Raw genomic sequence first — 21,747 nt, 5'->3', positions numbered from 1 at the left:
TGTTTTACAACGTTGGGGGATTGCCAAGATGGAGGCACGGTGGCTTCAACACAGATCCCCCTAAATATCATCTAGTGTATATATAAATAATTGGTGCAAACTCAGCCCAAACCCAGCGCATGCAGTCAGTGATGCCAATTTAGCAACTTTTCAGACTACCCTGGCAACTTTTTGTCAAACAGCACCTAGCAACAAATTTAGCTACTTTTAAAAATGTATTTGGAACTTTTGAAAAGTGTCTCAAACGTTAAAATGCACGCATTTTCCCTCTAAATGACACAAAAACGATTTTCTCTGTCACGAACTCAGTCACAACACATGTGCCTGCCTGCAAAAGTGCATTGTGAGTGACCTCAGCAGCAGGTGCTCAGCTCGTGCACAGGCAGCAGCAGGCCAGCAGCAATTTCAGCAAATTGCAAATCATTGGTGGCTGACTGCAGCAGCAGTAGTACGGGTTCGACGAGCCAAACCCAATGAATATAGTTGGTCACGAATGTTTGATCTTGTACAGAACTTACAACATCAATCAACATGCCTCAATCAAAAATGTACAGCCAGAAGTACAGAAAATAGTGGGAGTCTGTACCTGAACAAATGTCAAATCATAGTTTTTGCCGAAATGGCCAGTCAATTTGAGTAACGTTATTGTGTATTCTACGTAATGACGCAGTTGCGTGACAACGTCATTTAGCAACTTTTAGCAACAAATCAACCTGCCTCTAGCAATTTACCCTGAAAATTAGTTGGCAACACTGCATGCAGTCACATGAGAACGCACCATGGCTTCAGTTACCTCAACCAGTCGCTCAACTCGCTCCTCCGGACGAAGCGGCGCCGGCCCGTCCAGCACCAGCCCAACCCGGCTCTCCCGAAGCCAGGAGAAAGAGGAGCTTAGCCACCTGAACGACCGCCTGGCCGCCTACATAGAGCGGGTCCGCCAGCTGGAGAATGACAAGTCCTCAATGCTGCTTCTCCTGGAGGAGAAAGAGGAGTCCACGACCCGGGAGACGGCCAACGTTCGGCGGCTGTACGAGACCGAGTTGGCCGACGCGAGGAAGAGCTTGGACGTGCTGGCTAACGATAGGGCCCGGCTGCAGATAGAGATGGGTCATCTTTCTGAAGAGCATAACAAACTACAAGCCAGGTAACGTTAGATATGATAACATACAAACCAATCTATGTATCTATGTTTGTCCTGTGCATTCACGCTGTTGTCATTGATTGTTGAGATCCACCGTTTTTTATAAAAATAGCATAAAGTGTTAGTTTGCAATTAGTCCTAAATTGTTGAAGTAAAAAGTTTATATTTTGGGATAGGGTACGATAGTTGAACTAAGCTAATGATGCATTTCTAAGTTAAATTCTACAAAAATCAATGTGTAGCCTTTGTTTATTATTGATAATCGCAAATTCTCATTTTTAATAATAATAATTAGGTGGGTGCTTATATTTTTCCTATTTCACCCATATATAACTGTGTATTATACACGTGTGAATTGTTCATGTGTTTTTTGCATATCCCAACTCCCCTTAGACTCCCTTTGAGAGTGGGGTTCCCCATTTATGATAATATAATGTTTGTCTTTGCACGACATGATCTACAGATAGTAAGGCATATCCATGATTACCTTTGAGGAAGAGACCTCAGAGAGATTTGGTTTGTCATCTTTCTTTCCTAATAAGAAGCATGAGAATATCCTCCTGTTATTATTATCCTTCTGCTATGTCTTGGTTTAATAACCACAATATCATAATAGTAGCCTAATATCAATAGAACCATATGCCATGTATTAACATCCACATTAAAAGTAACAATTAAATTATACCCAGAATAAAAAACAATCTCTAATCCCTCCCTTCAGGAAGTGAAGCATATAAGCACTTGACTACTGTCATCTCTATTATATCCTAACAGGAACCATAGTAACCATCAGACTTCTGTCATCTCTATTCTATCCTACCAGGAACCATAGTAACCACCAGACTTCTGTCATCTCTATTCTATCCTACCAGGAACCATAGTAACCACCAGACTTCTGTCATCTCTATTCTATCCTACCAGGAACCATAGTAACCACCAGACTTCTGTCATCTCTATTCTATCCTACCAGGAACCATAGTAACCACCAGACTTCTGTCATCTCTATTCTATCCTACCAGGAACCATAGTAACCACCAGACTTCTGTCATCTCTATTCTATCCTACCAGGAACCATAGTAACCACCAGACTTCTGTCATCTCTATTCTATCCTACCAGGAACCATAGTAACCACCAGACTTCTGTCATCTCTATTCTATCCTACCAGGAACCATAGTAACCACCAGACTTCTGTCATCTCTATTCTATCCTACCAGGAACCATAGTAACCACCAGACTTCTGTCATCTCTATTCTATCCTACCAGGAACCATAGTAACCACCAGACTTCTGTCATCTCTATTCTATCCTACCAGGAACCATAGTAACCACCAGACTTCTGTCATCTCTATTCTATCCTACCAGGAACCATAGTAACCACCAGACTTCTGTCATCTCTATTCTATCCTACCAGGAACCATAGTAACCACCAGACTTCTGTCATCTCTATCCTACCCTACAAGTAACCATAGCAACCACCTGTCTTCTGTCATCTCTTTTCCTCCCACCAGGTGTTTGTGTAGTAATAATGGCAAAGAGTCGGAGCTAAGGTTTAAAGGGCGACTGAACTCAGTGATTCCCCTTGTCTTTCTGTTGCTCATTTAAAGGCTCAGTGCAGTCAAATGGGATTTTCCTGAGTTTTATATACATTTTCACACTGAGGTTGGACTAATACTGTGAATTTGTGAAAATGATAATGCACTTTTAGTGTACCGTAATTTCCGGACTATTAAACGCACCTGAATATAAGCCACACCCAATAAGCCGCACATGTCTATAAGCCGCAGGTGCCTACCGGTACATTGAAACAAATGAACTTTACACAGGCTTTAACGAAACACGGCTTGTAACAAAAAATAAAAAATTAGCAGTAAGCTTTAGTTGTCTTTTTGCACTGAGTCAATTCCTCACGCTGCTGTTTCCAACGTCTTATCATCGACTCATTAAGACCAAGCTCCCGTGCAGCAGCTCTATTTCCTTTTCCAACAGCCAGATCAATCGCCTTCAACTTGAAAGCTGCATCATATGCATTTCTCCGTGTCTTTGCCATGATGAGGGTGACAAAATGACTACCGTAATCAGAATGATGGGAAGTTTGAGAGCGCTCGATTTAATCTAAACAGTAAACAAAAAAGTTGTTTGACCTTAACCCATTCGGCAATTTCATTGGTCTAATGAAAGCTTCATGCCGCCAAAAAACTGAGCATGTCACAGAATGTGTTTTTTTTTTTTTTTGAAAAAAAAATTGAAAGCGGGAAAAATCTATATATTAGTCGCGTCATTGTTAAGCGTCCCACCCTAGTCAACAGCCAGTGGAATCGCGTCGCGCGAAATACAAAACCTCATAAATGCTATAACTTCACCGTTTTATAGATACACCTCTCCTGAATTGAACCACGTTGTCCGATTTCAAAAAGGCTTTACAGCAAAAACAAAACATTAGATTATGTTAGGAGAGTACCCAGCCAGAAATAATCACACTGCCATTTTCAAAGCAACTAGCATGCATCACAAATACCCAGCTAAATGCAGCACTAACCTTTGACAATCTTCATCAGATAAAGTTCATATTTATATATAAAAACAGCATTTTACATCGGCGCATGACGTTCAGAAAATATTTTCCCTCAAATGCTTCCGGTGAATTAGCGCTACAATTTACAAAATTACTATTCAAAAACATTGTTAAAATTTAATATTGTCATTCAAAGAATTATAGATTAACATCTCGTGAATGCAAACGCATTGCCAGATTTAAAAATAACTTTACTGGGAAATCACACTTTGCAATAAACGACGTGGTATGCTCAGAAAAATAGGCTAGGCGATACATGTTAGCGCCATCTTGGAACCATCAACCATCAAAAATACTATTGTAAATATTCCCTTACCTTTGATTATCTTAATCAGAAGGCACTTCCAGGGATCCCAGGTCCACAACAAATGTAGTTTTGTTCGAAAAAGTTAATAATTTATGTCCCAATAGTTCCTTCTTGTTAGCACATTCCGAAGGCTACTCATAATGTACGAGGCGCGCTGCACTTGTCATCACGAATGTGCAAAAAATATATATTTACGTTCGTTCAAACATGTCAAACGTTGTATAACATAAATCTTTAGGGCCTTTTTCAACCAGAGCTTCAATAATATTCAAGGCGGACGATTGCATTGTCTTACTAAACGTTTCGAAAGGGGAGGGTAGCCAGGGGCGCCCGCGTCATAATGGTAATGGCCCTCCCCCTGTGACCAACTTCCAAAGCCTCTCTTTGGGTCAGTTTCTACCATAGAAGACTCAAACCACTTTGTAAAGACTGGTGACATCTAGTGGAAGCCTTAGGAAGTGCTAAATGATTAATAAGCCCCTGTGTGTTTCAATGGCAAAAGTTATTCCACACATCAGATTTCCATTTCCTGTTAGGATTTGTCTCAGGGTTTTGACTGCCATATGAGTTCTGTTATACTCAGACACCATTCAAACAGTTTTAGAAACTTTAGAGTGTTTTCTATCCAAATCTACTAATTATATGCATATTCTAGTTACTGGGCAGGAGTAGTAACCATATTAAATCGGGTACGTTTTTTTATCCGGCCGTGCAAATACTGCCCGCCGCGAGATTCAAAGCCTGGGAAAAAATTTGCGGCTTATAGTCCGGAATTTACGGTAAAAGTTGTTTGAAAGACCGCCTGAAATTTCAGCCTGTTTTGGTGGGATGAGGTTTTTGGCCTTCCATGGTTACATCACCATGCTGTGAATTAGTTAATAGACCAATCAGAAAGAGTTCCAAGCCTCTCTGCCAATAACAGATAGTTGTCAATTTTCCCCTCCCCATTCAGACCACTCTGACAGTCCTAGCAAAATTCTTGCTTGAGAAATTACTCTTTGCTAAGAAGCTATTTTAGATATCTTTTTTTTTCTGTTTTCAAATAAAATGTTCACAGTAAGGTACTTAATTGTTACCCAGAAATGTTGGATATTGAGGTGAAAAAGGCACCCTTGGACTTACATTTTTTTAAAGAAAAATTTGATTTCAAGACTGAAATATATTTTTTCTTAAAATAAGGTCCAAGGGAGCAGTTTTTCTCTATGAAATAATTTCTCTCTTTTTCATTTGTTGCTTTTGAGACACTATAGCAACAACGGAGCCACTAGCTTACCACTTCCCCAAATTAGTCACAATTGATCTAAGATGAATCAAGAAATCTGTAGTTAATTTTGACGTTTTTGCCGAGGACATTTTTGTTGTGCAATTTTACATCCTAGCTAGGTGTTTGGTGCAGTATTTCTCAAGTTCAAAAATGTGCATGAAAACTAGCAGTGCAATGCAGAAGAATATCCAGTCTGCTGCTGCTCACACAGAGCTATTTATTTGGTATTTTATTTAGATCCCCATTTAACTGTTGCAAAAGCAGCAGCTACTCTTCCTGGGGTCCACACAAAACATGAAACATGACATCATACAGAACATGAATAAACAACAGCTGCACAGGACTGATTCGTTCCAACCTTAATCAGCAAGCTGGCAAACGATTGTAAATGAAGCATAAGCTACACGCTGTTTAACAGAGGCCAAAATCACTAGCAGGCTAAGTTCCATCTGTGTTTGTCAATGAAGCTAGCTAGCAGGCACATTGAGCAGGAAAGCCACGTTAGATAAATCAGCCTATCAAATCACTGGCAGGTATGTGCTTCGGTGCCGTTATGTTTTTTCAACTTTCTCTCTATTAGTATGCGTCTTTCTGGCACTGTTTTATAGTGAATCATGTAAAGTGGCAGGTAGCCTAGTGGTTAGAGCGTTGGACTAGTAACCGAAAGGTTGCAAGATTGAATCCCCGACCTGACAAGGTAAAAAAATCTGTCGTTCTGCCCCTGAACAAGGCAGTTAACTCACTGTTCCTAGGACATAATTGAAAATAAGAATTTGTTCTTAACTTCTTATGGATGGTGGCAGTATTGAGTAGCTTGGATGACTGACGTGCCCAGAGTAAACTGCCTGCTACTCACTCCCAGAAACTAAGATATGCATATTATTAGTAGATTTGGATAGAAAACACGCTGAAGTTTCTAAAACTGTTTGAATGCTGATGTGGGATGAGGGTTTGGCACCCTTGGACCTACCTTCAGGCTCTGATCAGGCCCTACACCCAAACAAGGGCACTGCGTTCATCCACCTCTGGCCTGCTGGCCCCCCTACCTCTGCGGAAGCACAGTTCCTGTTCAGCCCAGTCAAAACTGTTCACTGCTCTGGCACCCCAATGGTGGAACAAGCTCCCTCACGACGCCAGGACAGCGGAGTCAATCACCACCTTCCGTAGACACCTGAAACCCCACCTCTTTAAGGAATACCTGGGATAGGATATAGTAATCCTTCTAACCCCCCCCCCCCCCCCCCCAAAAAAAAAGATATAGTTGTAAAGTGGTTGTTCCACTGGATATCATTAGGTGAATGTACCAATTTGTAAGTCGCTCTGGATAAGAGCGTCTGCTAAATGACGTAAATGTCTGTGAGTATAACAGAACTCATATGGCAGGCAAAAACCTGAGAAAAAATCCAGACAGGAAGTGGTCTGTAGGACTTCAATTAATTCCCTACCCAAACTACAGTGTCTGTGGGGTCATTTTGCACTTCCTAAGGCTAAACCTAGATGTCAACAGTCTTTAGAACCTTGTTTAAGGCTTCTACTGTAAAGTGGGGATGAATAAGAGCTACTGGAGTCAGAACACTGCCAGCAGGGCATGAGCCTCAGGTATGCGCGCTCCCGTGAGAGGAACCTCAGTTCCATTGCATTTCTGAAGACAAAGGATTTCTCCGGTTGAAACTTTATTGCGGATTTACAATTAAAAACATCCTAAAGATTGATTCTATACATCGTTTGACATGTTTCTACGAACTGTAATGGAAATTTGAGTTTTCATCTGACATGCGCGTCCTGAATTTGGATTTGTGAACTGAAGGCACGAACAAAAAGGAGGTATTTGGACATAAAGGATGGACTTTATCGAACAAAACAAACATTTATTGTGGACCTGGGATTCCTGGGAGTGCATTCTGATGAAGATCATCAAAGGTAAGTGAATATTTATAACGCTATTTCTGACTATTGTTGACTCCTACATGGCGGATATTGTTTGGCATGTTTTTGTGTCTGAGCGCTGTACTCAGATTATTGCTTTTTCGGTAAAGCTTTTTTTGAAATCTGACACAGTGGTTGCATTAAGGAGAAGTTTATCTAAAGTTCCATGTATAACACTTATATTTTCATGAACATTTATGAGTATATCTGTAAATTGATGTGGCTCTCTGCAAAATCACCGGATGTTTTTGGAGGCAAAAGATTACTGAACATAACGAGCCAATGTAAACTGAGATTGTTTTTATATAAATATGAACTTTATCGAACAAAACATGCATGTATTGTGTAACATGAAGTCATATGAGTGTCATCTGATGAAGATCATCAAAGGTTAGTGATTAATTTTCCCTCTATTTCTGTTTTTTGTGGGATCATTTCTTTGGCTGGAAAATGGCTGTGTTTTTGTGTGTGTAGGCGCTGACCTAACATAATCATATGGTTTGCTTTTGCCGTAAAGCCTTTTTGAAATCAGACACTGGCAGGATTAACAAGAAGCAAAGCTTTAAAATGGTGTATAATACTTGTTTGTTTGAGGAATTTTAATTGAGAATTTTGTTGTTTTGAATTTGCCACCCCTGCACTTTCACTGGCTGTCATCATATCGATCCCGCTAACGGGATTCAAGCCGTAAGAAGTTTTAACTGACTTGCCTAGTTAAATCAAATAAAAATAACAAAGAAAGTCATGGCAGGATACAAGATGCTTGCTAATGGGTTCAGAATTTTGGAATGTTGACAAGTGGCAGTTGGGATACAAGTGCACGCATCATCTCCAGTCAATTCTCAGACTGTGCTTGACTTGGGCAAGAGGTCAACTGCTTGAGTTCCTGCACCTCAAATAGAATATTAGCTCAAAAGCATTATGGAGTTCCTGCACCTAAATATAAACAGTACCGGCACCCTAAAGGAGTAGGCTACCGGCACCTATTTCAGTCCAAGTCAACCACTAGGCAAACTAGTGATCCCTATCAAACACCACAGCAAGTGGCCACTTCATAAAGGGCTTCTGGGCCAAGTTTTCTTTCAACATAATGATCAAGGGCATTTTGCATGGCCCGGTGCCCCCGGGTAGGCAGAGTTTGCTCATTTTAGACCATTCCATTGGTCCTTAATGTGAAATCTCCACCCACCCGGGGCATCGGCTCCTGGGGCCATGCAAAACGAACTCCACCATTTGGCAATGTGTTGTCTTATGTAAACAAGTCCGAGGTGCTGGGTAATGTGGTGCTGGGTAATGTGGGCAGGTCTGTCTACGCTCTATCTAATCATACCAAAGAACACAATCAGCACAGCTGCTTCTTGGTGCATGACAATTTGCCATAGGCGCTACAATTCCTTTATAGTAGGCATGATCGAAATCAAAGCCCAACCCCAAATAAGTCGTGACGAACTCGTTAGACAAATATCACACTATTTTGTTTTGGAATAATACTGACTTTATGGCCAAAATTATCATACTTACACTTTTTTGTCAATTTTTACACTGGAATACATGTTTGACTAATGCCACATTTTAACCAGATAAGTTGGTTCTTGCATTCAGTTGCGCTTTAACTTCAGTCATGTTCAAAAAACAACGCTAGGATGGATAGTAGACAATGCATCACATACTCTAGGTGCAATACACATGAAGGCCACTAGATGGGGACCTAGTCCCACTAATAGGTAGTCCGTGTAACACCATAGTAGGCTAACCTGAATTTTGTAGTCATGAAAGGTTGCTAGTTTGAATCCCGAGCTGACTAAATGAAAAATATGGCGATCTGCCCTTGAGCAAAGCACTTAACCCAAAATGCTCTTGTAAGTCACTCTGGATAAAAGCGTCTGCTAAATTACTCAAATTTAAATGTGATCTCTTTTTCCTCCCACCAGGAACAATGGAAGCCATATCTTCTCGTCTCTTGTCATCTCTCTTCACTCCTTCCAGGAAGCATACTAACCTTCCTGACCTCTCACTTCTTTCTATCACTTTTGCCTCCTTCCTGGAACCATGGTAACCACCTGTCTTTTCTCATCTCTCCTCCTTCTAGGAACCATAGTAACCACCTGTCTTCTCTCATCTCTCCTCCTTCCAGGAACCATAGTAACCACCTGTCCTCTCTTTTTCATCCTACCAGGAACCAGAAGAAGGAAGCAGAGTGTAACATGGCCATGGGTCAGTGGAGGAACTTGGAGGCGGTTCTCAACTCTAAAGACGCAGAGCTGGCCAATCAACTGGCAGATAACAGAAGACAGGCGGATGACGTCACTGACCTACAGGCCCAGGTGGCCAATGTAAGGACTAGACTGCCATCTATAGGCCTTCTAGTGAGGTTAATTTAATGTTTTGTTTAAAGTTAAATACAATTAAACCAACACCACATACAGATGTTTTTGCAGCATTTTGACAGTGTTATGCATCAGGTTCTGTGTCAGGTGTGAACGCAGCTCTGAGAAGGAGTGGGTGACAACGCAAAAGGCATTAAACAGCATCAGACAAAACAAAGTATATTCTGCCTAGAGATGCGCTGATTCAACCTTTTGATTCTCCTGTTATAATTTTTTTTTAAATAGTCTAAAGCTAACTAGTTTGGCTAGCCATAGGTTTAAGCTGGTACTAGTGTAGGGTGGCTAACATTAGCTTGCGAGCATCAACTGAGAAGATGCTTATGGGCTGTTATGAGACGTGGCTAGGTAATTTATGAGGGGGGTTGCTTCATTTTGGCTAAATGTTAAGTCCTTGAATGCAAAATGGGATCTCTTTGACTCCTTGTCTCAGTTGGAGTGTGGGCTGGCGGAGACTAAGACCCAGCTGAACTCTGAGATGTTGAGGAGGGTGGACCTGGAGAACCAGGTGCAGACGCTACGGGAACAGCTGGAGTTCCAGAGACACATCGGCGAACAGGTAACACACACACTTGACAAACACACAACCGGACACACACACACACACTGCAGTAACTGCTGCATAAAAAATACATCACATGTGGCCCACTATTACCACAGAAGCGACACAGTCAGATTGGTCGGTTGTTGAAGTGGGTAACTATTGACAAATACTAATAATAGTAAGATATCAAACTCATTGTTGTCTCTGCCTGTCTTTCTATGAGGTGTGGGGTATCCACAGCATGCAGGAGGGAAGGGGTTAATGAAGTGGCTAGGGGTAGGAGGGTGAGAAGAAATGGTTAGGAGCTGGGGATTGAAATGGAATGTGGCCCATGTCGTTTTCTCCATGTTGAGTGGTGGTGGGTAGGTTCTGGGAGAGGACTTGGGGTTAGAATGTAATGTGGCCCATGTCGTTTTCTCCATGTTGAGTCGTGGTGGTGGTGGGTAGGTTCTGGGAGAGGACTAGGGGTTAGAATGTAATGTGGCCCATGTCGTTTTCTCCATGTTGAGTGGTGGTGGGTAGGTTCTGGGAGAGGACTTGGGGTTAGAATGGAATGTGACCCATGTCGTTTTCTCCATGTTGAGTCGTGGTGGTGGTGGGTAGGTTCTGGGAGAGGACTAGGGGTTAGAATGGAATGTGACCCATGTTGTCTTCCTGCGGTAGGCGTGTGTGTCTGTTCATGTCGGTGTGTGTGTGTGTGTGTGTGTGTGTGTGTGTGTGTGTGTGTGTGTGTGTGTGTGTGTGTGTGTGTGTGTGTGTGTGTGTGTGTGTGTGTGTGTGTAGGAGGTCAGGGAGATCCGGAGCAGACACGAGAGTCGCCTGGTGGAGGTGGATTCTGGGAGACAGAAAGAATTTGAGAGTAAGTTGGCCGAGGCCATGCAGCAGCTACGGCAGGAGCATGACGGACAAATCCAGCAGTATAAAGAGGATCTGGAGAAGAATTTCAATGCCAAGGTACTCGCTCTCTTTCTCTCTCTCCCTCCTTCTCTGCCTCCCTACCTCTTTCTTTTTTAAATATATACTGCTCCAAAAAATAAAGGGAACACTAAAATAACACATCCTAGATCTGAATGAATGAAATAATCTTTTCTTTACATAGTTGAATGTGCTGACAACAAAATCACACAAAAATAATCAATGGAAATCCAATTTATCAACCCATGGAGGTCTGGATTTGGAGTCACACAAAATTAAAGTGGAAAACCACACTACAGGCTGATCCAACTTTGATGTAATGTCCTTAAAACAAGTCAAAATGAGGCTCAGTAGTGTGTGTGTGGCCTCCATCTGCCTGTATGACCTCCCTTCAACGCCTGGGCATGCTCCTGATGAGGTGGCGGATGGTCTCCTGAGGGATCTCCTCCCAGACCTGGACTAAAGCATCCGCCAACTCCTGGACAGTCTGTGGTGCGACGTGGCGTTGGTGGATGGAGCGAGACATGATGTCCCAATGTGCTCAATTGGATTCAGGTCTGGGGAACGGGCGGGCCAGTCCATAGCATCAATGCCTTCCTCTTGCAGGAACTGCTGACACACTCCAGCCACATGAGGTCTAGCATTGTCTTGCATTAGGAGGAACCCAGGGCCAACCGCACCAGCATATGGTCTCACAAGGGGTCTGAGGATCTCATCTCGGTACCTAATGGCAGTCAGGCTACCTCTGGCGAGCACATGGAGGGCTGTGCGGCCCCATAAAGAAATACCACCCCACACCATGACTGACCCACCGCCAAACCGGTCATGCTGGAGGATGTTGCAGGCAGCAGAACATTCTCCACGGCGTCTCCAGACTCTGTCACATGTGCTCAGTGTGAACCTGCTTTCATCTGTGAAGAGCACAGGGCGCCAGTGGCGAATTTGCCAATCTTGGTGTTCTCTGGCAAATGCCAAACGTCCTGCATGGTGTTGGGCTGTAAGCACAACCCCCACCTGTGGACGGCGGGCCCTCATACCACCCTCATGGAGTCTGTTTCTGACCGTTTGAGCAGACGCATGCACATTTGTGGCCTGCTGGAGGTCATTTTGCAGGGCTCTGGCAGTGCTCCTCCTGCTCCTCCTTGCACAAAGGCGGAGGTAGCGGTCCTGCTGCTGGGTTGTTGCCCTCCTACGGCCTCCTCCACGTCTCCTGATGTACTGGCCTGTCTCCTGGTAGCGCCTCCATGCTCTGGACACTACGCTGACAGACACAGCAAACCTTCTTGCCACAGCTCGCATTGATGTGCCATCCTGGATGAGCTGCACTTCCTGAGCCACTTGTGTGGGTTGTAGACTCCGTCTCATGCTACCACTACAGTGAAAGCACCGCCAGCATTCAAGTGACCAAAACATCAACCAGGAAGCATAGGAACTGAGAAGTGGTCTGTGGTCACCACCTGCAGAACCACTCCTTTATTGGGGGTGTCTTGCTAATTGCCTATAATTTCCACCTGTTGTCTATTCCATTTGCACAACAGCATGTGAAATGTATTGTCAATTAGTGTTGCTTCCTAAGTGGACAGTTTGATTTCACAGAAGTGTGATTGACTTGGAGTTACATTGTGTTGTTTAAGTGTTCCCTTTATTTTTTTGAGCAGTCTATAATATATTTTCCCCTAGCCCTACCTCCCCTAATTGGAGTAAACTAATGGACAACAGCAGTTAGGCTTTTACTTCCAGCTTATTGTTTTTGGGTTAAGTGCTTTGCTCAAGGGCAGATGGTTTTAGTCCCACCCAGCTATCCTCAACCCCTCCCATCTATCTCTGAAGACCATCCAGTTTTGATTTCTATATGCCATATATTTCTCAACTATGCTGTGATGTTTAACAAAGTTCTGAACCTATGTACATTTTACATACACAGTATATGTTAGATTATGTTGAGGTTTGTATGTACAGTACCAGCCAAAAGTTTGGACAAACCTACTCATTCAAGGTTTTTTCTTTATTTGTACTATTTTCTACATTGTAGGATAATAGTGAAGACATCAAAACTATGAAATAACACACATGGAATTATGTAGTAACCAGAAAAGTGTTAAACAAATCAAAATATATTTTAGATTCTTCAAAGTCGATACCTTTTGCCTTGATGACAGCTTTGCACACTCTTGGCATTCTCTCAACCAGCTTCACCTAGAATACTTTTTCAACAGTCTTGAAGGCGTTCCCACATGCTGAGCACTTGTTGGCTACTTTTCCTTCAGTCTGCGGTCCAACTCATCCCAAACCATCTCAATTTGGTTGAGGTTGGGGAATTGTGGAGGCCAAGTCATCTGATGCACACTCCATCACTCTCCTTGGTCAAATAGCTCTTACACAGCCTGGAGGTGTGTTGGGTCATTGTCCTGTTGAAAAACAAATGATATTCCCACTAAGCACAAACCAGATGGGATGGCGTATCGTTGCAGAATGCTGTGGTAGCCATGCTGGTTATGTGTGTCTTGAATTCTAAATAAATCAGTGTCACCAGAAAAGCACCATAACACCACCTCCTCCATGCTTCACGGTGGGAACCACACATGCGGAAATCATCCGCTTACCTACTCTGCGGCGGTTGGAACCCAAAATCTCAAATTTGGACTCCTCAGGCCAAAGGACAGATTTCCACCGGTCTAATGTCCATTGCTCGTGTTTCTTGGCCCAAGCAAGTCTCTCTTATTATTGGTGTCCTTTTAGTAGTGGTTTCTTTGCAGCAATTCAACCATGAAGGCCTGATTCACACAGTCTCCTCTGAACAGTCGATGTTGAGATGTCTGTTTCTTGAACTCTGAAGCATTTATTTGGACTGCAGTCTGAGGTGCAGTTAACTCTAATGGACATCCTCTGCAGCAGAGGTAACTCTGGGTCTTCTTTTCCTGTGGCGGTCCTCATCATAGCGCTTGATGGTTTTTGTGACTGCACTTGAAGAAACTTTCGAAGTTCTTTAAATTTTCCTCATTGACTGACATTCATGTCTTAAAGTAATGATGGACTGTCATTTCTCTTAGCTTATTTGAGCTGTTTTTGCCATAATATGGTCTTACCAAATAGGGCTATCTTCTGTATACCACCCCTACCTTGTCACAACACAACTGATTGGCTCAAACGCATTAAGAAGGAAATAAATTCCAGTATTGAACTTTTAACAAGGCACACCTGTTAATTGAAATGCATTCCTGGTGACTACCTCATGAAGCTGGTCCCGAGTGGCACAGAAGTCTAAGGCACTACATCGTTATGCTAGAGGAATCACTACAGACCTGGGTTCGATCCCGGGCTGTATCACAACCAGCCGTGATCGGGAGACCCATAGGGCGGTGCACAATTGGCCCAGCGTCGTCTGGGTTAGGGGAGGGTTTGGCCAGGGGGGCTTTACAAGTAGGCCGTCATTGTAAATAAGAATTTGTTCTCAACTGACTTGCCTAGTTAACATTTTTTAAAGCTGGTTGAGAGAATGCCAAGTGTGTGCAAAGCTGTCATCAAGCCAAAAGGTGGCTACATTGAAGAATCTCAAATATAAAATATATTCTGATTTAACACTTTTTTAATTTATTTTTTTGTTACTACATGCTTCCATATGTGTTATTTCATTGTTTTGATGTCTTCACTGTTATTCTACAATGTAGAAAATATAAAAAAAGAAAGAAAAACCCTTGAATGAGTAGGAGTGTCCAAACGTTTGACTGGCACTGTGTCTGTGTTGCTGGTGTATAACTGTATGTATGTTTCTCAGAGAGAGCTGTGTGTCAGGGAGTCGCTATGTGTGTCGTGCACACTGTTAGAGCAGGAGTGCATGATGACGGAAGAGAAAAGAGGAGTGAGAAAGATGACAGTGCAGATTAGGGAGAGCTTTGTCCAGCTGATAAAGGTATTCTCACCAGTCCAGCCCGTGTTGGGTAGAAGTGTCCTCATACTGTAGCCAATAGCAAACACTTGAGGTACACCTTATTTGGTTTGCTCTGTAAAATGGAACCAACTGAGTTGTCCCAAAAGTGCAAACCTAGTCCACCATATGTACTGGTCAAATGAAGTTCACCTCAAGTATTCAACATATATGCAGTTGACTCTGGTATGTTAGGTACCTCTACTCATGAAGTTATGTAAATCTGTAAATCCAAATGTGTTTATTTATTTATAAAAAAAAAAAAAAATTCAAACATATAATGCAGCTCGGTCTCATGTCAAAACATATGACATTAACACATTGCTTTTCCTTTGGTGTGGGTGTGTTTTGACAGCTGGAGAACGCCCATCAGACGGCGCTGAAGAGTAGTAACTTTGCCTCGTCCACCAGAGAGGAGCTGTCTGGCACCAAGCTCCGCATCGAGACCCTCTCCTCACAACTCAATCACTTCCAAAAACAGGTATGTGTGTAGGGTAAGGTTGCCCATAGATGCTGATCTTGGGTCAGTTTAGCATTTTCCCCACTAATGGTTATGCTTAGGATTGGGGAAGTGAAGCTGATCCTAGATCTGTAGCTAGGGAACTCTTCACCCCGGAGGTGTGTGAGTGACATTCCAGAAACGGGTACCTACCAGGCTGCTGCTAGGGCTTTACTATAGTACAGGAACATTTGACTGGTTACAGACTGAAAAACAACAGACTAGAGATATAATAAGGCTTTTGATGTTGGACATCACTATGTACAGTTGTGGCCAAAAGCTTTGAGAATGACACAAATATACATTTTCAGTCTGCTGCCTCAGTTTGTATGATGGCAATTTGCATATACTCCAGAATGTTATGAAGAGTGATCAGATGAATGCAATTAATTGCAAAGTCCCTCTTTGCCATGCAAATGAACTGAATCCCCAAAAAACATTTCCTCTGCATTTCAGCCCTGCCACAAAAGGACCAGCTGACGACATGTCAATGATTCTCTTGTTAACACAGGTGTGAGTGTTGACGAGGACAAGGCTGGAGATCACTCTGTCATGCTGATTGAGTTTGAATAACAGACTGGAAGCTTCAAAAGGAGGGTGGTGTTTGGAATCATTGTTCTTCCTCTGTCAACCATGGTTAACTGCAAGGAAACACGTGCCGTCATCATTGCTTTGCACAAAAAGGGCTTCACAGGCAAGAATATTGCTGCCAGTAAGATTGCACCTAAATCATCCATTTATCGGATCATCAAGAACTTCAAGGAGAGCGGTTCAATTGTTGTGAAGAAGGCTTCAGGGCGCCCAAGAAAGTCCAGCAAGCGCCAGGACCGTCTCCTAAAGTTGATTCAGCTGCGGGATCGGGGCACCACCAGTACAGAGCTTGCTCAGGAATGGCAGCAGGCAGGTGTGAGTACATCTGCACGCACAGTGAGGCGAAGACTTTTGGAGGATGGCCTAGTGTCAAGAAGGGCAGCAAAGAAGCCACTTCTCTCCAGGAAAACATCAGGGACAGACTAATATTCTGCAAAAGGTACAGGGATTGGACTGCTGAGGACTGGGGTAAAGTCATTTTCTCTGATGAATCCCCTTTCCAATTGTTTGGAGCATCCGGAGAAGACAAGGTGAGCGCTACCATCAGTCCTGTGTCATGCCAACAGTAAAGCATTCTGAGACCATTCATGTGTGGGGTTGCTTCTCAGCCAAGGGAGTGGGCTCACTCACAATTCTGCCTAAGAACGCAGGCATGAATAAAGAATGGTACCAACACATCCTCCGAGAGCAGCTTCTCCCAACCATCCAGGAACAGTTTGGTGGCGAACAATGCCTTTTCCAGCATGATGGAGCACCTTGCCATAAGGCAAAAGTGATAACTAAATGGTTCGGGGAACAAAACGTCAATATTTTGGGTCCATGGCTTGTTAACTCCCATTGAGAACATGTGGTCAATCCTCAAGAGGCGGGTGGACAAACTCCGAGCATTGATTATGCAAGAATGGACTCCCATCAGTCAGGATGTGGCCCAGAAGTTAATTGACAGCATGCCAGGGCGGATTGCAGAGGTCTTGAAAAAGAAGGGTCAGCACTGCAAATATTGACTCTTTGCATCAACTTCATGTAGTTGTCAATAAAAGCCTTTGACACTTATGAAATGCTTGTAATTATACTTCAGTATTCCATAGTAACATCTGACAAAAATATCTAAAGACACTGAAGCAGCAAACTTTGTGGAAATTACTATTTGTGTCATTCTCAACTTTTGACCACAACTATGTTGACTGGAGTCAGGGTGTCTGAAAGTTGTCTGTGTGGATGACTTTCTCACAACCCCTATTTCTCTCTGATTCTTCTCTCTCTGTCTCCGCCCCTCCCCCTCCATATCTCCCCTCAGAACGGGGCCTTAGAGGGGCGTGTGCGGGAGCTGGAGCGGACCCTGGACCGGGAGCGCGAGGTGTGGCAGCAGCGACTGAGCCACAAGGACGAGGAGATGTCGGCCATGCGGGCCGAGATGCAGAGCCAGCTGGAGGAATACGAGCAGCTGCTGGATGTCAAGCTGGCACTGGACATGGAGATCAACGCCTACCGCAAGATGCTGGAGGGAGAGGAGCAGAGGTGAGGGGGGGGGTGGGGTGGGTGGAGAGACTGGTGGGGGGGGGGGGGGGTGGCGAGAGACTGGTGGTGGTGGGGGAGGGGTGGCGAGAGACTGGTGGGTGGCGAGAGACTGGTGGTGGTGGGGGGGGGTGGCGAGACTGGGGGGGTGGCGAGAGACTGGTGGGGGGGGGGGGTGGCGAGAGACTGGTGGGGGGGGGGGGGGTGGCGAGAGACTGGTGGTGGGGGGGGGGGGGTGGCGAGAGACTGGTGGTGGGGGGGGGGGGTGGCGAGAGACTGGTGGTGGTGGGGGAGGGGCGGCGAGAGACTGGTGGTGGTGGGGGGGGGGCGGCGAGAGACTGGTGGTGGGGGGGGAGGGGCGGCGAGAGACTGGTGGTGGTGGGGGGGGTGGCGAGAGACTGGTGGTGGGGGGGGGGTGGCGAGAGACTGGTGGTGTGGCGAGAGACTGGTGGGGGGGTGGCGAGAGACTGGTGGGGGGGTGGCGAGAGACTGGTGGGGGGGGTGGCGAGAGACTGGTGGTGGTGGGGGAGGGGTGGCGAGAGACTGGTGGGGGGGGGGGGTGGCGAGAGACTGGTGGTGGTGGTGGTGGGGGGGTGGCGAGAGACTGGTGGTGGTGGGGGGGTGGCGAGACTGGGGGGGGTGGCGAGAGACTGGTGGTGGTGGTGGGGGGGGTGGCGAGAGACTGGTGGGGGGGGGGTGGCGAGAGACTGGTAGTGGTGGGGGGGGTGGCGAGACTGGGGGGGTGGCGAGAGACTGGTGGGGGGGGGTGGCGAGAGACTGGTGGTGGGGGGGTGGCGAGAGACTGGTGGTGGGGGGGGGGGGGTGGCGAGACTGGGGGTGTGGCGAGAGACTGGTGGGGGGGGGTGGCGAGAGACTGGTGGGGGGGGTGGCGAGAGACTGGTGGTGGTGGGGGAGGGGTGGCGAGAGACTGGTGGGGGGGGGGTGGCGAGAGACTGGTGGTGGTGGGGGGGTGGCGAGACTGGGGGGGGTGGCGAGAGACTGGTGGTGGTGGTGGGGGAGGGGCGGCGAGAGACTGGTGGTGGTGGGGGAGGGGCGGCGAGAGACTGGTGGTGGTGGGGGGGGGGCGGTGAGAGACTGGTGGTGGGGGGGGAGGGGTGGCGAGAGACTGGTGGTGGTGGGGGGGGTGGCGAGAGACTGGTGGTGGGGGGGGGGGGTGGCGAGAGACTGGTGGGGGGGTGGCGAGAGACTGGTGGGGGGGGTGGCGAGAGACTGGTGGTGGTGGGGGAGGGGTGGCGAGAGACTGGTGGGGGGGGGGGGGTGGCGAGAGACTGGTGGTGGTGGTGGTGGGGGGGTGGCGAGAGACTGGTGGTGGTGGGGGGGTGGCGAGACTGGGGGGGGTGGCGAGAGACTGGTGGTGGTGGGGGGGGGGTGGCGAGAGACTGGTGGGGGGGGGGTGGCGAGAGACTGGTAGTGGTGGGGGGGGTGGCGAGACTGGGGGGGTGGCGAGAGACTGGTGGGGGGGGGGTGGCGAGAGACTGGTGGTGGGGGGGTGGCGAGAGACTGGTGGTGGGGGGGGGGTGGCGAGAATGGGGGTGTGGCGAGAGACTGGTGGGGGGGGGGTGGCGAGAGACTGGTGGGGGGGGTGGCGAGAGACTGGTGGTGGTGGGGGAGGGGTGGCGAGAGACTGGTGGGGGGGGGGTGGCGAGAGACTGGTGGTGGTGGGGGGGTGGCGAGACTGGGGGGGTGGCGAGAGACTGGTGGTGGTGGGGGGGGGTGGCGAGAGACTGGTGGGGGGGGTGGCGAGAGACTGGTGGGGGGGGTGGCGAGAGACTGGTGGGGGGGGCGGCGGCGAGAGACTGGTGGGGGGGGTGGCGAGAGACTGGTGGTGGGGGGGTGGCGAGAGACTGGTGGGGGGGGTGGCGAGAGACTGGTGGTGGTGGGGGAGGGGTGGCGAGAGACTGGTGGGGGGGGGGTGGCGAGAGACTGGTGGTGGTGGGGGGGTGGCGAGACTGGGGGGGTGGCGAGAGACTGGTGGTGGTGGGGGGGGGTGGCGAGAGACTGGTGGGGGGGGTGGCGAGAGACTGGTGGGGGGGGCGGCGGCGAGAGACTGGTGGGGGGGGTGGCGAGAGACTGGTGGTGGGGGGGGTGGCGAGACTGGGGGGGGTGGCGAGAGACTGGTGGGGGGGGCGGCGGCGAGAGACTGGTGGGGGGGGTGGCGAGAGACTGGTGGTGGTGGGGGGGGTGGCGAGACTGGGGGGGGTAGCGAGAGACTGGTGGGGGGGGGTGGCGAGAGACTGGTGGTGGTGGGGGGGGTGGCGAGAGACTGGTGGTGGTGGGGGGGGTGGCGAGAGACTGGTGGTGGGGGGGGTGGCGAGAGACTGGTGGTGGTGGTGGGGGGGTGGCGAGACTGGGGGGGGTGGCGAGAGACTGGTGGTGGTGGGGGGGGGGTGGCGAGAGACTGGTGGTGGTGGGGGGGGTGGCGAGAGACTGGTGGGGGGGGCGCCTGCGAGAGCCCGATTGGGGGGGGGGTGGCGAGAGACTGGTGGTGGTGGTGGGGGGGGTGGCGAGACTGGGGGGGGTGGCGAGAGACTGGTGGTGGTGGGGGGGGGGTGGCGAGAGACTGGTGGTGGTGGGGGGGGTGGCGAGAGACTGGTGGGGGGGGCGCCTGCGAGAGCCCGATTGGGGGGGGGGTGGCGAGAGACTGGTGGTGGTGGTGGGGGGGGTGGCGAGACTGGGGGGGGTGGCGAGAGACTGGTGGGGGGGGCGGCGGCGAGAGACTGGTGGGGGGGGTGGCGAGAGACTGGTGGTGGTGGGGGGGGTGGCGAGAGACTGGTGGTGGTGGTGGGGGGGTGGCGAGAGACTGGTGGTGGTGGCGCCAGACTGGTGGTGGGGGGGGTGGCGAGAGACTGGTGGTGGGGGGGGTGGCGAGAGACTGGTGGTGGTGGGGGGGTGGCGAGAGACTGGTGGTGGTGGTGGTGGGGGGTGGCGAGAGACTGGTGGTGGTGGTGGTGGGGGGTGGCGAGAGACTGGGGGGGGGGTGGCGGCGAGAGACTGGTGGTGGTGGGTGGCGAGAGACTGGTGGTGGTGGGGGGGTGGCGAGAGACTGGTGGTGGTGGTGGTGGGGGGTGGCGAGAGACTGGGGGGGGGGGGTGGCGAGAGACTGGTGGTGGGGGGTGGCGAGACTGGTGGTGGGGGGGGGGGTGGCGAGAGACTGGTGGCGGTGGTGGTGGGGGGGTGGCGAGAGACTGGTGGGGGTGACGAGAGACTGGAGGGAGAGGAGGTGAGGTGAGGGGGGGGGGTGGAGAGAGACTGGAGGTGAGGGGGGGTAGAGAGACTGGAGGTAGAGGAGGTGAGGGGGGGTAGAGAGACTGGAGGTAGAGGAGGTGAGGGGGGTGGAGAGAGACTGGAGGGAGAGGAGGTGAGGGGGGGTGGAGAGAGACTGGAGGGAGAGGAGGTGAGGGGGGTGGAGAGAGACTGGAGGGAGAGGAGGTGAGGGGGATGGAGAGAGACTGGAGGGAGAGGAGGTGAGGGGGGGTGGAGAGAGACTGGAGGGAGAGGAGGTGAGGGGGGGTGGAGAGAGACTGGAGGGAGAGGAGGTGAGGGGGGGTGGAGAGAGACCGGAGGGAGAGGAGGTGAGGGGGGGTGGAGAGAGACTGGAGGGAGAGGAGGTGAGGGGGGTGGAGAGAGGAGGTGAGGGGGGTGGAGAGAGGAGGTGAGGGGGGTGGAGAGAGGAGGTGAGGGGGGTGGAGAGAGGAGGTGAGGGGGGGTGGCGAGAGAGTGAGGGAGAGGAGGTGAGGGGGGTAGAGAGAGAGTGAGGGAGAGGAGAGCAGGTGAGGGGAAATGGAGACATTAGTGAGGGTACAGTTTGCAAGCAGGTGCGTGCCTTCACACGCATACAAACGTACTTACACCTCAGACCTGGTCAAATACTTTTTGAAATGATGAATTCTAGTAAAGCAAATCTATTCTGAATTATTCAAATCTTTGGGGTCAACCTTAATTTGAACCCAGGTCTGACACACACACACACACACACACACACACACACACACACACACACGGTTACAAGGTCCTTTCAGCAAACATAAAAAGCTAAGAGGACCAAGACACTCATCATATAATTGGTTAAAAAGCCTTTATTTAAACTGGCCTTCATCACGGAATAACAATGATAAGCAGTCTTCTTTTGAACAAACCATCTTC

At 48.3% G+C, this 21,747-nt stretch overlaps 1 protein-coding gene across 1 annotated transcript in view; it reads left to right on the top strand.

The window, feature by feature from the left end:
• Nucleotides 1–382: 382 nt before the first annotated feature.
• The window catches only part of LOC106562715 (lamin-B3), a 26,545-nt gene continuing 5,180 nt past the window's right edge, over nucleotides 383–21,747 (top strand). The window contains exons 1-6 of the mRNA XM_014127704.3: nucleotides 383–1,144; nucleotides 9,387–9,543; nucleotides 10,028–10,153; nucleotides 10,922–11,092; nucleotides 15,334–15,459; nucleotides 17,366–17,586. Of these exons, the coding sequence (XP_013983179.2) occupies nucleotides 780–1,144; nucleotides 9,387–9,543; nucleotides 10,028–10,153; nucleotides 10,922–11,092; nucleotides 15,334–15,459; nucleotides 17,366–17,586 (1,166 nt within the window). The 5' untranslated portion in view covers nucleotides 383–779. The remainder of the gene's footprint in view (nucleotides 1,145–9,386; nucleotides 9,544–10,027; nucleotides 10,154–10,921; nucleotides 11,093–15,333; nucleotides 15,460–17,365; nucleotides 17,587–21,747) is intronic.

This window comes from Salmo salar, chromosome 11 (genome assembly GCF_965601325.2).
Source record: "Salmo salar chromosome 11, fSalSal1, whole genome shotgun sequence".
Classification (NCBI taxonomy): Eukaryota; Metazoa; Chordata; class Actinopteri; order Salmoniformes; family Salmonidae; genus Salmo; species Salmo salar.
This window is presented reverse-complemented; position numbering and strand designations above follow the sequence as displayed.